General features: G+C 39.2%; 1 protein-coding gene across 5 annotated transcripts in view; it reads left to right on the forward strand.

The window, feature by feature from the left end:
• PPP2R3A (protein phosphatase 2 regulatory subunit B''alpha) overlaps nucleotides 1-17,668 on the forward strand; it is a 216,431-nt gene that overhangs the window by 76,822 nt on the left and 121,941 nt on the right. For all 5 annotated transcript variants that reach the window (XM_082624699.1, XM_082624701.1, XM_082624698.1 and 2 more), the window contains 2 exons: nucleotides 8,891-9,157; nucleotides 17,342-17,445. In XM_082624699.1, the coding sequence (XP_082480825.1) occupies nucleotides 8,891-9,157; nucleotides 17,342-17,445 (371 nt within the window). The remainder of the gene's footprint in view (nucleotides 1-8,890; nucleotides 9,158-17,341; nucleotides 17,446-17,668) is intronic.

A 17,668-nucleotide genomic window follows, 5' to 3' on the forward strand; every position in this document is an offset into this window, starting at 1 on the left:
ATATGTGTGGTCTTTTTGTCTGGATTCCTTCACTTAGCATAATGCTTTAAAGATTTATCATGTAGCATGTATCAGTACTTCATTCCTTTTTATGGTTAAATAATATCCCACTGTATGAATATACCACATTTTGTTTATCCATTCATCAACTGATGGACATTTCAGTTGTTTCCACTTTTTGGCTACTGTGAATAACACTGCTGTGAACCTTCATGTACAAATTTTTGTGTAGACAGAAAAAGGCTTTTGATTTAGCTTTTTTTTTTTTCAAAACAGCCAGCTTCCTTTTTAAAATCAGAAGTACCCTCTTGATGTAGCAGAACTTCCTCTTTCATACATAACTATTTTTTCCCTGTAGCATCTTATGAGCAAACTCTTTTGATGTCGCTTCAGAGTGACTCTCATGTCTTTCTGGACCTGATTCTTCTCACCTCAACACAGGTCCTCACAGCTGAGCTGATTTCCCAGGCTTGCTATGCTACGTGTTTCTGTCACTCACTCAGATGTTCGCAGTTTTGCTGCTTTGTTTATCCCAACAGGTAATCGACCCATTTTTTTCCTTAAAACATCCCATAGATCTGATGCTTTCTGAAGAGAGTGAATTAATATTGTATATCACCACTGTCTTCATTATCAGAGGGGGAAGGGCAGGGGGCTATGAGAGGATTTGGAAGGCTCTAGAAAATCCATTCTGAGTTCCAAACTAAACTTCAGAGACTGAATTCTACAAAAACAATATGTTGGGTGTCACACACAATTTTATCCTTCTATCTCCTTCCCACTGTCACCTTCCTTTAGGGTACAGGCTCTTTCTGGACTCACGCCTCAGTTCTGTAGGTCATTTCAGGACATGATAAGGGAATATCTTTCCTTGCTTGATATATTCGAGGCTATCCTTAAAACAGTTCTATAGTTTTTAGTCATTTCAGAGAAGCCAGTCTCTCTTGTATGTACCCCTGCCAGGGAACCTGTAAAACCTTTTAACCCAAGAATCCACCGCTGAGCTGGTTCTCTTTGAGAAAGGTTATCCTCCTTGCTCAAGCATGTTTGCTCTGGGGGAACATATACGGAATGGTAACACAGGAAAGGAACCCCAGTCAAGGCAGCTGGATCTTAAGGTAGCAACTGATATATCCCAGTCATTCCCACAGCAAGAGAGCACCAGTCTTTTCCATCCTCTATTCAAGCTGTCTTAACACAGTTGCCCTGAAGACCAGGTTGGGCCCATGGTCCAGACAGGACATCCTCTGTCTGCAGGCAGTGTATGTGCATGAATGATCTGCAGGCCAAAAAGAAATGCAGGTTGCTGTGCAGGAAACACTTACTATTGGCTAGCTGTCTTGTCAGGATGGACTTCATGTATGCTGCAGAGGACAGGAGAGAGTATCGCATGGTTTATTCCAGGACATTGGGAAGACACTTACAATCGACTCTTTCCATTATAACTGACAAACTTTCCATCTTTGCAAATTGAATTTATAAACTATATGTTTATAGTTTTCTATTCTTCCTCATTCTGTTCCTCCCTGGAAAACCTCTCACCTAGAAACAGCTTTTCCCTTCCAGCCCCCAGCCCCAAGGGTTGTACCACTTTCTCTGTGACTAAAGTAAAGAGAGAAGAGAGTAGATCATAGGCCGTATTTGCATCAATAGTGAAATTCCTTGTTTGATCTTTTTCCAGTAAAGAAGAGGTCACTCTAAAAACCATGTTCTTTGCTGCTATGTTTCAGTTATCATATACTTCTTGAAACTAACTCACATTCTCAGACTCCTTCTTGAGCCAAGCAGGTATACTTCCATGCAGACACAAGTAAATATGTAAAGAGCAAATAAACAAACTTCATAATAGTCTTTCTCCATCAATAACTCATTGCCACAGACCAGTTCTTTCCTAACCCCCTTTAGGGGACCTGGCCTTTCTCCCTGTGAATTTTTTGGAAAGCCGTTGGATAACTAAAAACTTAGAGCTTATTTCACCATCAAAAGACACGGAGAAATGTTTTCTTCCTGCTTAAGAGGGGTAGCAGGACAGCCTCTTAACCACTGTTCTGACTTTGAAACTCCAGAGATTTATAAGAAGTAAATGGAATGAAAGTATTTGCTGTCCTTTGCTCCAAACCAACATTGTGCTAGGTGCAATGAAGAAAAAAAGGGATCACTTCTTATCTTCTTCATACCTTCAGCACCCAGCGAAGTAACTGCACATAATAAGTGTCAGAAATATATTTGCTGAGTGATTGAATGACTTTACAATTGACCTTACCCTGAAAAGTTTAGACACTATTGGAAAATATTGCCAGGTTATAAAATAGTGCAGTAGAAGCCCTTTTACCTGAACATGATTGGGATGGATAGTTACTCAGTAGGGAATTGTAAACTCTATCCATGTATTCTGTAAAATGTGTATCTTAGACATTTTATTTTAACTTGGAACATTAATTATTCAGATCTTTTAATGTAGAGCCAAGCCTTTTCTTTGGAAATGAGTGTCATAATTGGAAATTGAAGTTTCATGACATCTTTTTTTAGTAAATCACACTCAGTATATTTGTTAACTGATTTCCAAGAACTTAAGTCAGTAGTGAAGCAATTTGAATGTAGTTACCTTCTAGATTTTAATGATTTTTCTCCTTTCTCTCACCAATAACTAATTTTACAGCAGAAAAATTTTAGTAGTTTTTTGCCGTTACTGAGTGTTTATAAAATATTCAACTTAGGGTTTTTCTCCCCAGTTTTAGAAATATCAACTCTTTTTTTTCCACATTCATATTTCATTAGTTTATGTAATTGAATTGAATTATTACTGTAAAAAGTACAACCAGTATAAACAGATGGGGACAAATACAACCAACTCTTAGTAAGCATAGAACTCAACTACTGAGATAAGAAACATGAGAGCATAACAGAAACTAAACTATTAGCCATGAACCAGTGTGTCCTGGGCATTGGTGGTTCTCTTATAGGTAAAATGGAGAGCATTGCTTCGTCCAGAGAATAAGTTAAGTGGACGTCATTCAAGAAAGATTCTACAATATTTTATTAAGAGAATTGCAATAAGGGGACTTAAATAGATAATCCTTCATGAAATAGGTAAAATTTGAGTTGAATTTCAAAGGATGGTTAAAGTGTGTATAATTTGAGGAGAAGGAGTATTCTCAGGAAGGGGATGAAAAGTCACACCCCTGAAGCCACGGGTTGTTGTAGGAAGGGGAGGAATACAACTAAGGTGTGGCTAAATTGAAAAAGCATTAAATCACAAGTCTAAAAACCCAGTTGCATCCATAACAGACTTTTTTAATGTTTTAATTTGGAGGTAAATAATGAAGGAGGAATTAGAGCGTTATAGGCAAGAGTGTAGGGAAAGCCACCTAGCTCAAAGAGTTAACCTGAATGAGAGAAAATTGGGGAGACAAAGGAGGGGCCCAGGTTGAAGCAGTAGACCAGTGGTTTCAATGTAATCCTCTTTCAATCATAGTATATATTGAGAGCTTTCAGGTAAGATTTTGTATGAGTGGAGAATTCTACAGCTTAAAAAGAAATTTGAAAACTACAGGTTTAGGCATATAAGCCCAATATACATGTTATAAAGTGTTACCAGACTGTCTTAAAATCAAGTAAAAAACTTAAGTTGTAGGAAACAATGGAAAACCAAAGAATTTAATTCCCAGTAAATTAGACAAAGTTTCAGCAGAAGAGAATCGTAAGCTGTTTTTGGTTTGGGGGTTTATTTGGTAATATTTGGTTTATATTTTCTAGAAGTAGAAAATCAGTATGGATTGAAAAATATGGATGACTGAAAATAAATATTTAATTCTAAATATTAAACATGAGATAATACTTGAAGAATCGCTTGTAAATAACTATGAGGCAGCTATTCAATTTATGATAAAATAATAGAATTTTTTTTAAATCTGAGATTTCTTGAAAGCTTAAGAAAAACGAGTCACAAATTCAAGATGTATTATGTCATTGCTATTTGATCATTTTTTGTACCTTTATTATAACCAAATTTCATTCACTTCTGTGTATCTAAATCTGCTTTCTTTTGGCATTCCATCATTCCACTTTCTTAACCAGTGCTTTGACAATAAATTTTCAAATGTATCCAGATTCAGAATCACTTCAAAAAAGTATGCTTGATCACTCGATAGTCTTCTGCAAACTAACCAAAAAAAAAAGATTTGATTTTAAAATCTGAGACTAACAAATCTCTTTGTATATTCCTGTTTGAGGATGATAGTGTTTTTCTCCATATTTTGACTGGTTATATCTAGAAGGTTTTAGACATTTGCTTCCCTTCAAATAAGAAATTTTTTTAAATTATTTTTTAAATGAGAGTTTCAAATTTGAAGTACAGCATGTTCTTTTTTTCATAAAATATTAAATAGCAAAATCAAAAATGCTCTACATGTTCTCTCCTAGCTTGAGGAGAAACTGTTTTATGTGGATTGACACCTCATGTACTCTGAGTTTAAGAAGTTAGCATTATCTGAGAAGTCACTATTTTTAGGTCCAGCTGTAATGTTTCTAACTTTGGTGCTCAGAGTAGTGGGTGCTTCCTTTCCCAGAAGGCTCTGTATTCTCCACATGGGCAGGTCAGTTTGACATAAAGCTACCTACAAGGAGCAACAGGCCCATTGCAGCCCGTGTTTCTTACTTGAAAATTATGAGCAGGTCTTGGGAGCCACAGGCTGTATTTGGGAACCAGCTGCATGTCAGTACAAGCATGGATTGTGGTCCCTGGAGGCTGGGAGAGCACAATGATTGAACTTAATTTCTTTGGGAGATAAGAAGAAAAAAAAATACCTTTCTACCTGACGAGATTGACAACTTATTAAGTCTGACTATCTTCAGAAGTGTGCTGGACAGTTTGATAAGTAAACATCCACTTTTCAAAGATGATGATCAAGGAAACATCTCTACGAAGGGACCCGGATTTAAGGGGAGAGTTAGCTTTCCTGGCAAGGGGCTGTGATTTTGTTCTCCCGTCACGGTTTAAGAAGCGGCTGAAGTCATTTCAGCAGACACAGGTTTGAAACTTGGGTGTTTCTTTTAAAATATTTTTATTACTAATAAAACCACCCAGTGAACTAACTTACGAATAATTTTACAGCTCACTTGATATTAGATCAAGGAATTAATCTGTGTCCTCTATTCAGCTATTTCCAGAGAGCTATTTGTAGAGAGATTCCAACAGGTTTAAAAATAGACCTTCTGGACCTGAAGTACAGTACTCACATTTTTCTCTTGTAGAGAGGGAATCCAGTTTTAGAGACAATTAAATACAACTTAACAAATATTTTACAATTTAGAATTTTTCATAGACATATCTTTGAGAAGTTAGAATTTCCATGTTAAAATCCTTGTTTGCACTTTGATTCAGTAGACTAAATTTGTATTAACATACATGTATCTGTAATGAATCTTTTTAAAAAAAGAATATTGATCCTGATAGTCTTTTTTTTTTTTGAACTATTTTTATACATATAGGCAGCTGTGTGTCTGTGATATACTGTGTGTAGGGAGCAAAGGATGGCAGTTACTCCTGGGTTGTGAAAGAATGTCTTCCCTCAGCTGTGAGGTTGAGTCATTTCTGCCTGCAGTGGCTGCTTGCAGAGATCGTGCTTATTTACTTACAACTGTAGAGTCAGCGTCTCATCAAACAAGTTCCCTAGCACTGAATACAATACAGATCAAGGGCCATATCAATGATGGACATCCAGAATCCAGCAAGAAACCATAGTTTTGTAGTTATTCTGACCTAAAGTAATTTCAAATTATTTGAGTGAATGATATGAAATTGCGTTTTTAAAAATAGGTCAAAAATGGCCAAATATTGGAAATGCTACAGTAACATAAGGGTACTGTTCAGAATGAATATCTAAATGATACTGTGTAGGGGAAGACTGTAATGGAGAATTGAGATACTTTACCCAGCTAATTCTGTTTTAATGCTGTTCCTAGATTTGAATGAAATAGTTTTATTTAAAGTGGGCAGATGCTAAACTTGGTAAATCTGACGAACTTTATATTACTGTTTTATTCTATAATGTTATAAAGCGTCAGTTTTATTAAACTGCTTTAAGACTTAAATTATATGTCTCCTATTGAACCCAGTGGAAAGTAAATCAATACACCTGAAAAGTTCAAAGTAAATGCATTCTTTTTATCTTTAAGTATTAACATCAGTTTTATTAAATATGGACTTAAATAGTGAATTAGTAAATACTTCCCTGTTAGTGAACTGCTCTGTGTTAAGTACACTGAGGAAAGCAAAGTAGACTATTATATAATTGAATATTTTCCCATTCAAATTAAAACTTTGACAAATAGCCAGGGTTTGTTCTGAATGTCACTTATTTCTGTCAAAGCAAAAGTATAGAGTTAACACTGAAGGGCTTGCTCTAAACCTTCTCCAGTATTGTGTGTTCACTAGAATATTGAGTTTCATTCCCAGTGGCACCAGTGGTCTCAATCCTATGGTTATAATTGCCCTGAAGTTATCCATAACTACCCTGGATGTCACACCATGGGAAACATTTTTGAGAAACAAAAAAGAATTTTGGTAACTGTATATTTGTAGTCTCACAAATCTCTTTCAGCGTAGAATAATAGAAAGGAAATGACACTAATACAAGTGACCTAAGTAAAGCCCCTGAAGAATTATATGCCTTATTTTAGAAATTTAAGAACAGTTTCTACTGTTATTGACTCATAGGACTATGTAATAATAATTGCAGATTTAGCACTAAGGCAGAGACAATTGTTTACTTAAAAGAGATTATCAAAAGTAGTTAAATCAAAAGTAGTTTGTAAACTTTAAATTGCCTTACAAGTGTAAATGATTATTTTATTTATTATTGAATCTGAAGGACCATGCCAAGTTATGGGGTTTTTTTTTGCGGTACTTGGGCCTCTCACTGTTGTGGCCTCTCCCATTGCGGAGCACAGGCTCCAGACGTGCAGCCTCGGCGGCCATGACTCACAGGCCTAGCTGCTCCGCGGCATGTGGGATCTTCCCACACCAGGGCACGAACCCATGTCCCCTGCATCGGCAGCTGGACTCTCAACCACTGCGCCACCAGGGAAGCCCCCAAGTTATGTTTAATCTTTTGAGAACCCCATCCTTTGGCCTTGTGACTCATTTTCTTAAATAAGACATTTCTCTGCCCAGCACAGTTTTGAGCCTCTTCCCTATGTTACATCCTGTAATTTCCTTTAATCCTCACAACAACCTTCCAAGAAGAAGGGGTTATAATCTGTTTTATTACTGAAATTCTAAAAGGTTAAGTAACTTTCCTGAGGTCACAGAGCTAGTAAGCCATCACTGATTTTTGTTAAGTTTTTCATATTTCATTGGCATCACTTCCCTCTGCCATGTCTTCCTTGACTATTGCTTTATATGAGTGATATCCTGATACTGCAGCAAAGGCTTGGTGTGACCAACTGGCCTTCGTATCCCCAACAGTATTAATATATTAGCAGATTCCACTCTGTATTAATGTCAGATATTAACATGAGAAATGGGCCATGTTTAATAAAAGTAGGAGATTAAATCATATTTATCTCATATTTATATGAATGAAGCCTGTCTTCCTATAATACTTATGCTTTTCAAAGGTAGCTAAAACTTTTACCCTGAATTTAAAAATCATGTTATAAGTCCACATGTCAAAAGGGAATACGATATTCAGATCTACTTCATACTGATAAATCATTGTTCAGACTTTAGGAATGGCATTAGGATATAATTTAAGGAAGGAGAACACTCGAGTAATATTCTGTGTTCACAGTGAATTTAAAATAAATTTAGCTAGTCAACAGTCATGTCCATCTTTCATACCTTACGTAGCATTTAATAATGCCATGCTCATGAGCCTTGATAGATAATTTGGTCAAAATTAAGAATAGAAATTAAACTCTGAAAATCTTCATGGAATCTTTTTTGCTTTTTCTGTTAGGAATCTCAGAACTAAATTTAGTCTTCATTGCTAAAATAAACTTCTACCCGAATATTAGTATACCTCCCCTCCCCTTTCCCTAAATCATGGTTACTTAGTCTCCCTGTTGCCCCCCAACCTTTTAATACTGTCCTTTCTATGTCTCTTTATGGTACACCACATCAAATCCTTTTTGGAAAAAGGAATGATATAAACTATTAAAGAATTAATAAACTGTAAAGAGAGTTTGGTTGTGGTGAAATTAATGACCATGATTCTTGTCTATTAGAGTATACTAAAAACGAGAGAACTGTGTATCTCGGAAAAAATAGCATGCCCCTGGTGGCAAGTCAGTCAGCCTGGTAGAAGACATTCTAAAACTAAAATGCTTTAATTTTCTTAACAAAGACTTTCTTTGCATCAGGGACTAGCCGTGATTCTACCTAGATAAAGTCAAACTAGGGAAGAAGGTAGAAGGACAGCCCCCACAGTACATTTTAAATCTATATATTTAAAAAGAACTCATTCTGTTTGCCTACTGAAGGACAGGTAGAGATGCATAGAAACACCAAGAACAGTCTTCAAGAAGAATTTACTAATCCAGGTCCAACAGACTGAGAATTCACCTTAAGGTCCTTAATATGTCAACTGACCTTGCTCTTAAATGTCTCGCTCATCACTGGTGGGAAAATGTACTGTAGGATTTTTTAAGCACAAATCTATGTAGACTCTAGTATTGACAGATAAGTAATGTACTGATTGATTCAGTGTAGATAAGCATTCCCTCAGAGCATGCTTACCCCTGTCTATAGTTGAGTGAGCTCTTCATCTGTACTGCTTCTAATTGTGGTTTCTTGTGTTTATACCCAACTTCCTGTTACTGTTGAGGACTTTCCAGTAATATATACTGTTTAGAATATTTGTGTCTCATAATCATATTTTCTTTCCAGATTCAAAATAAACCAGAAAAGAAACCTGGAACACCACTTCCACCTCCAGCCACCTTTGCAAGTAGTCCCCAACCTCTCTCCCCTGCTCCTCACGTGAATAATGTTGTGAATGCAACATTATCCATCAACATTCCACGGTTCTACTTCCCTGAAGGACTCCCCGATGCCTGCAGTAATCATGAACAGACTCTAAGCAGAATTGAAACTGCTTTCCTGGATATTGAAGATCAGAAAGCAGACATTTATGAAATGGGAAAAATTGCAAAGGTAATATAACTACTAAATGACGCATAATCTCCCTTTCTCTAGCAATCCCAATCTCCCTCTCTTTATTGCCTCCTTGCTCTCTGTTTGTAAGCATACATAGATCTTTTTTTCCATATTGAAAAAATGTATTTGATACTGATGTATTAGCTATGGTTCTACTTTTTGGAACTCTTAAGTTTGAAAAAAGCCTTAGTGGTTTCCTAGTCCATCCTCCCATTTAATATAGGAATTCCATCCATGGCATCACCAACACATAAATTCATTATCTGCTTGAATGCCTTCAGTGACAGGAAACTCACTACCTTGTCAAGCAGCCTGTTCCATCATTAAATAGCCTTCCTTTTTAGAAAAATTTCCCTTGTGTTGAATACAAATCTCTCTTTTTTGTTCTCATTCATTGGTCATAACTCCTTGCCCTGAAGCCAGACAAGGAACAATTAGGCCAGCTCAACACTGTAAGTCTTCTCAGAAATAAGTGGATTTGCCACTAGGAAGCAAGTCTGTGATACTTTTCAATATATCCAACTGCTCCTAATTTAAGGTCTTAGTCCCTAATGCTAAGACTACTGTAACATCTTTAGTAACGGATTCTACACCTCCAGCCTCCTCCTAGAACAGTTAATACTGAGTATAATCATCAGTTTGTATTTGATCATGTCATTCCCCAGCTCAGCAATATTCAGGGATTCCTACCATCTATAGGAGTGCTTTGTTTTGTTTGGGTTCTGTTTTTTTTTTTTTTTTTTTTTTTTTTTTTTTTTTTTTTTTCTTTTTGCGGTACGCGGGCCTCTCACTGTTGTGGCCTCTCCCGTTGCGGAGCACAGGCTCCGGATGCGCAGGCCCAGCAGCCATGGCTTACGGGCCCAGCCGCTCCGCGGCATGTGGGATCCTCCCAGACCGGGGCACGAACCCGTATCCCCTGCATCGGCAGGCGGACTCTCAACCACTGCGCCACCAGGGAGGCCCTGGGTTCTGTTTTTATGACGCATGTATACTGAAGAGTCAGATCATACCTCAGGATTTAGCAGTGGTCTCAAGCTGTGCTTCAAGAGACAGAGGGGTTTTAGTAGGCTAAGGGCTGCATGTGGACAACTAGACACCAAGTGGGAGTTCCCAAGACCCTATGCACTCTTCTACTGGGAACGCTTCCTCTGCTTTCAGGAATAATATTTGAAAGTTTGAAAACTACTGCTTTTGAGGATAAAACCCAAACTACTGTTTCCTGCATGGGCCTGACCCACCTGCCCTCCCACAGGCTTGCCTCTGCTTTTGGGCTCTCATAGTTCTCCCCTCCAAAATGGGCTTCCACTCTGCCACTCCCACGTCACCCATCCTCTAAGACCTAGGTTCCATTGTGTCCTGAGAGACATCCCTGAACCCCTGCCCTGTCATGTCCCATCCTCTCTCCTACCTCTAACCTCAGAACATTTGTTACCACTGTTAAATAATTTGTAAGTAGAGTGATTTTAAGGGAAGTGAAAAAGAATCCTTTTTTTTATTCCTTTTTTCATCACCGCCCCCCAATCTTAGAACTTGCTTTTTGACCCCGTAGAATGTTTCTAGTGAAAAACAACCTCTTTCATTCCAGAAGTAAGAGCTCACCTGCTTCTCCTCTATTGTACATATGAGGAAACTGAAGTCCTACAAGTATGTACGTGTAGTCACAGAGCTTGTCCATGTCAGGAGACATGTCCTCTGACTCCTGCATTGTGCTGTTTCTACCCTATCTCCCCTGGACGTATGCTAACATACCATCAGCTGACTTCCAAGCTATATCCACCCAAATAAGTTATAAGTTCTATCAGGACATTGGCATTTTCTTACCCCAAGCTTTGAGAGATGGCTATTTTATGAATCAAGTGGCAAATTATCTGAGTGGGCTAGAATGATGAATCTAAATCCAAAAGATAGAATTTAGCAAGGATGAATGAAGTCTAATTTGGAGATAACACGTTAATCGCATAAATGCCAAACAGGGTATGTCTAACATGGTAACAATTTGTGTGAGAGAGGCATGAGGTTTCACGGACCACTTCGGGCAGGCAAACAGGAGAGACTGCAGATTGCAGGATGTGGTAGTTCCCCGGTGGCCTGCTGGGCTCCCCACATCTGGAGAGCCAATCAGTGACTAGTGCTTCACTGCCGGAGACCTGTAGCCTGCTCTGCCTTGAAGGTCTCTGGGTCGACCTTCCTCCTCTAAGTATTCCCAGCGCCTGACTGAGGAGCCTTCCTGCTGTGCTGCCTCCACCCTCCTGCTCTGGCTCTCCCACCTGGCTGGTGGTAGCCCTGCTCTGCCTGTGGCTCAGTGGCCGCCAGCACTCCACAGTGAATGCACAGTGAGAGGAGAGCAGAGAGCCTGAGGACTCCACATGGTCACGAGAAGTGTAGGAAAGAGCGTAGTCAAGTCAGGGAAGGGGTTTACATGTGGGGAGTCAGAGGGAGGACTTTCCTATTTACAGGCAGTGAGGATCAGTCTGTAGGTGGCATCAGGAAAAACTGCCAGTGTTGAAGCTGACAACATAAGAAGTTTAAAAAGATAGAAAACTATTTTGTTTAGTAGCCATAGTAACAGGCATTTATGTGACAATTTACTGTTTATACCAAATTATCATGTGGCACAATAGCCAGTATACACATACATGTCTGATTAACTTGTCTGAATTGTACTTGATTATAGCCCTAAGTTCCATTCAGGGGTGCCAAACATTTGTGTTCACTGCTCTTAGACCTTAATTGTCAGCTCAGATAGCAAAGTGAACTGCTCATACTTTTAAAAAGTTAAAACTAACATTGCATGTAAAGACGAGGATGTGTGTATAATGACCTCAGAAGTACTGTATCAGCTCGTTTTATTGGATTTTGCCTCTTTATTCTTAAAATCATTTATTTTTTAAAAATTCATTTAATCATGTCTTCCAGTTAGCTAGGCTCATGGAATCCAGCTTTTCCTTGGCTACAGCCAGTCTGTTGGCACTCACTAAATCAGTCTTACTTTCCGCCATTCTTTGCTCTGTAGACCGTCCTCATCCTTTGGCAGTGCCTGCATCACTCACCCTCGTGTGCTTGTGTTCTCACGACAGGTTGGCTATAGGAAAGGAGAAGACAACCCCTGGGGGACAACGAAGGAGGAGGTGGTCAGAGCAATAAATGAACGTTTTTATGGATTCTTACAGTTTATAAAGCTACTTGGAGGACCTTCCCTGGTGGTCCAGTGGTTAAGAGTCCGCCTGCCGATGCAGGGGACATGGGTTCGTGCCCCGATCTGGGAAGATCCCACATGCCACAGAGCGGCTGGGCCCGTGAGCCATGGCCGCTGAGCCTGTGCGTCCGGAGCCTGTGCTCCACAACGGGAGAGGCCACAACAGTGAGAGGCCTGCATACCGCAAAACAAAAAAAAAAAAAAAAAAAAAGTCCACATCAAAAGAAAAGAGAAAAATCTCTCTCTTATAAAGCTACTTGGAAGCCCAGCTTGAGTTTACAGTCTACTCTCTGTGATGCTTAAGTGTAGCTGTAGAGACTGGGGTCTGTTTTTTAAGTGCAAAGAAAACCCTGTGTTTATGAAATCTGCATCTGTTGAAGTTTAGCTCATTCATCTTCAGCCTCAAACAGCATGGACAGATTAATGTCCATTTCTGATTAAATTCTCAGTGTGTAGTTTGTACTTTTTTCCACAGCTTTAAGTAGTGATGGAGAAGAAATGACTAGAGAATGAATCTAAGAGGAACAAAAGCAGCATAGGAACAGAAACTGAGGAACAGCAAGGGAAGTATTTGTCACCACTGAGTTTTAGCCTCTAACAGAAAGTTGAGGGAAAAGAATGAAAGTCTTCTGAACCGTACAAAGCCCTCCAGCTCCTCTCATTGGCTGATACAGTACCATCTTGACCCATCGTGCCTGTGGCCTGTAAGCTAGCCTCTTTTTTTCTTCATCTGCAGAACTGGATAAAAATACCCGCCCTCTTCTGTATGGGATCATGTCAGGGCCAAATGAAATAACGGGCGTGAGACATTTTAAAATGTTAAAGAACATTACAAATATTGGGCGATCATCTCTTCCTATGTATCATTAGACAACCTTGCTTTCAGTTCTTTATGTTGTTGGGCCATTTTTAGATCTGATTATAGGTGTCAGTCAAGCTTTCTTTGCTCCAGCAATGCTGACTCTTGCCGCCTCCTCTAAACCTCAGTTTCCTAAACCCATTTTCAGCACGCCCTGTACCTCCTCACTTGTCATCCAGTCTTTTCCTTTGTAAAAAGCCTTAACATGAGCTTGTTCTCTCCTTTGTTATAAAAGTTTCTATTCTGTTGCTCTCAGATTGATATCATTTACCTTTTTTTTAGGTTCTTATTGATCTCCTGACTCCCTTTATCTTTTTTTTTTGTCTGCAAGAAACCCACTTAATTAAAAAAAAATTTTTTTAACATCTTTATTGGAGTATGATTGCTTTACAGTGGTGTGTTAGTTTCTGCTGTATAACGAAGTGAATCAGCTATATGTATACATATATCCCCATATCCCCTCCCTCTTGCATCTCCCTCCCACCCTCCCTGTCCCACCCCTCTAGGTGGTCACAGAGCACCGAGCTGATCTCCCTGTGCTATACGGCTGCTTCCCACTAGCTATCTGTTTTACATTTGGTAGTGTATATATGTCCATGCCACTCCCTCACTTCGTCCCACCTTACCCTTTCCCCTCCCCGTGTCCTCAAGTCCATTCTCTATGTCTGCATCTTTAGTCCTGTCCTGTCCCTAGGTTCTTCAGAACCACTGTTTTTTTAGACTCCATATATATGTGTTAGCATACGGTATTTGTTTTTCTCTTTCTGACTTACTTCACTCTGTATGAGAGACTCTAGGTCCATCCACCTCACTACAAATAACTCAATTTCATTTCTTTTTATAGTTGAGTAGTATTCCATTGTATATATGTGCCACATCTTCTTTATCCATTCATCCGTTGATGGACACTTAGGTTGCTTCCATGTCCTGGTTATTGTAAGTAGAGCTGCAGTGAACATCGTGGTACATGACTGTTTTTGAATTATGGTTTCCACAGGGTATATGCCCAGTAGTGGGATTGCTGGGTCGTATGGTAGTTCTATTTTTAGCTTTTTAAGGAACCTCCATACTGTTCTCCCTAGTGGCTGTATCAGTATACATTCCCACCAACAGCGTATGAGGGTTCCCTTTTCTCCACACCCTATCCAGCATTTACGGTTTGTAGATTTTTTGATGATGGCCATTCTGACTAGTGTGAGGTGATACCTCATTGTAGTTTTGATTTGCATTTCTCTAATGATTAGTGATGTTGAGCATCCTTTCATGTGTTTTTTGGCAATCTGTATATCTTTGGAGAAATGTCTGTTTAGGTCTTCTGCCCATTTTTGGATTGGGTTGTTTGTTTTTTGATATTGAGCTGCATGAGTTGCTTGTAAATTTTGGAGATTAGTTCTTTGTCAGTTGCTTCATTTGCAATTATTTTCTCCCATTCTGAGGGTTGTCTTTTGGTCTTGTTTATGGTTTCCTTTGCTGTGCAGAAGCTTTGAGGTTTCATTACGTCCCATTTGTTTATTTTTGTTTTTCTTGCCATTTCTCTAGGAGGTGGGTGCTGTGATTTATGTCATAGAGTGTTCTGCCTATGTTTTCCTCTAAGAGTTTGATAGTGTCTGGCCTTACATTTAGGTCTTTAATCCATTTTGAGTTTATTTTTGTGTATGGTGTTAGGGAGTGTTCTAATTTCATTCTTTTACATGTAGCTGTCCAGTTTTCCCAGCACCACTTATTGAAGAGGCTGTCTTTTCTCCACTGTATATTCTTGCCTCCTTTATCAAAAATAAGGTGACCATATGTGTGTGGGTTTATCTCTGGGCTTTCTATCCTGTTCCATTGATCTATGTTCCTGTTTTTGTGCCAGTACCATATTGTCTTGATTACTGTAGCTTTATAGTATAGTCTGAAGTCAGGGAGTCTGATTCCTCAAGCTCCATTTTTCTTTCTCAAGATTGCTTTGGCTATTCGCTCACTCCCTTTATCTTAATCCTTTGTTTTTAAGCCGATGCAGGCCAGCCATACATTTTTTTTAAATGCTCAAAGTGTAATGTCTGCAGCCCTTGCCATCCACTGCCCTTCCAGTTTTATCTTTTGGCATTTTCTCCAAGAGCCCAATACCCTCATGTTGCCCAACCTTTGGCTGCTCAGGGTGACCCACTACAAGAAAAACAAGTCAGCCCTTTCCCATATACTTCAAAACATATCTATTCTGTACCTCTTCTCTTGGGATTCTGCCTTTGGGTCATAAAAAATTTGTAAATGTTAATCCCAGTGATTTACTACTCTTTATGAGCTGATGTGTACACATTTGAACTGGAGTCTTCTGAATAAAAGACCGTAATCCAAGGAAATGAAAGTTTTTAATAGTGGAAGTAGCCCCACGGGAGATAGTAAGTGCACAGTCCCTGGAAGTGTTTCGCTGAGTTGGTGATCACTCCCCAAGGATGAACTAGAAGATTCCTGATCCCTTCCAATTCTGAAAACTCCGTAGTGGCTCTAGTGGTGGGAGCTTCAAGCACCTTGGCAAGCCAGTTCCAGTCCCTCCACGTATTTTCTCCCTTTTTGTCACTCTGCACCCCCCACCTCCATAATACAGGCTATTCTTTCAACTTTCCCAGCAGCTACCAACAGCCTGTCATATTTAAGAGCGTTTTCTTGGCACACCACCATTCTGCATGAAAGGAAGGATTGGGATTGGGGAAAGTGGATTTGACAGTTACCACCCAAAGTATGTTAATTGTAAGCTTTGTACCTTGGCAGTCATAATTTATACAGTAAACAAAATCCATTTGTTTGCTAAGCAACACCTTTCCCTCATTCTTGACCTCAGTGGAGGTATTTGACCTCTGGACTTAAGATATCTTAAATTCCATCCTGCTTGCAGAACATGCTTTAGTGGCCCTGGCAGAAGCAATCTCTTATTTCTGCCCTGTACTTACCTCCCTTGGCCTGAATCTCACCATCCATATCCTCATCTCTGACATGAACCCAGCAGCCCTGGGCATTCTGTCAGCATAACTGATCTCAGATGAGGTACTATGCAGGCTTCTGTGGGGATCCCCCATGCACTGTGGCCTCACATCAGGAGCAGCTTCACTTCAACCTAATGTGGGTTCACATCCAGTCATCTGTCAGAGGGGAAGCTTCCCTTTGTAGAATAAGGCTCAACAGATCCTATATCTAATATGAATAATAAGAATATCTTCATCCAATGACAAGATGTGACTCTTTGAAGAGCTTCAGAGTTGGGAATACATTTTATGTGTATATACAAAATTGGGATCATTTAGAGACTATTTCTCCACTAATATTTAGATATTATTATTACTTGGAAGAAGTTTCCCTCTAGAAAAAAAGCAGGTTAATTTGGGACAGACTGTCTCTTATAAGAGTATAAGAATAATTTTTCTTAATTGAAACAAAGAGCTTTTTTATTGAGGAGAAAAAAATCATTATCTTTTAGGGTATTGTATTTTAGTTCTTTCTAAGCCTTTTCTAATATGTAGTCGTTTGTGGTATCTTCTAAATAAATAATAGCATTTTAATTTTTGCCTTTCAGCTTTCACCTGAATTGTATCCATTTAAATAGATATATAGCTGTTTTCTTGAACAGTCCAGGCTTTTCTGGTTCTTTTTGCACCTGGGGCTTAATAACACACTAAGCAAAGGAGAGAGAGGGAGAGAGGTGATAGAGTGTATTGACACCAAGTGAGTGAGCAAAAAAGGTGGCTGTATTTTCCTGCCATAGGAGGGAATGGCATACACAACCATGGCGTTCAGTCACTTCTTTTTTTTCCTGAAGGTAGAACATATATGATGTAAGAGTGGTAGGAAGGGAGGGAGATCCGGTTGCTTTTTCAGGTTAGGGGAAAGAAACATCACTATAAATGCACTTGAAGAAAAGGCAAATGGATTTTCATTTTCTTCATTAAACATGTCATCTTCTTCTTTTGTTTCCCCTCTGTCTTGCTGAATCTACCCCAGCTGATGCATCTGCCTCTGCCCCAGTTTTGCTCCTCCAAGGGCCCTTCTGTCCACTGGGGCACGAAGGGTAAAAGCCACAAAGGCCCTTTCTTTGGCCGTGTCATCTCTTCACTGCCCCTTGGCTTACGCTGTATTTGTGCTTTATTTGCAGGTCTGTGGCTGTCCTCTTTATTGGAAAACCCCCATGTTCAGGGCTGCAGGGGGAGAGAGGACAGGATTTGTGTCAGCCCAGTCATTCATTGCCATGTGGAGAAAGTAAGTATGAGAGCAGTTACTCTGGGGCTGGGCAAGGAATTGTCCAGCCCTCATGACATGCTTTATAAAAGTCACTTATTTTACTCATTTATTAATTTTCCCCTTATCCTTTGTTTCAACAAGTAAAATTCAATGATTCACAACTTTTTATGCCCACACACAAATTCTTTCCCTAAGCCTTTATCTTACATGTCTCTAATCGGTAAAACAGATCTTCAGAAAT

Source organism: Mesoplodon mirus, assembly GCF_964341445.2.
Source record: "Mesoplodon mirus genome assembly, chromosome: 6".
NCBI classification, from domain to species: Eukaryota; Metazoa; Chordata; class Mammalia; order Artiodactyla; family Ziphiidae; genus Mesoplodon; species Mesoplodon mirus.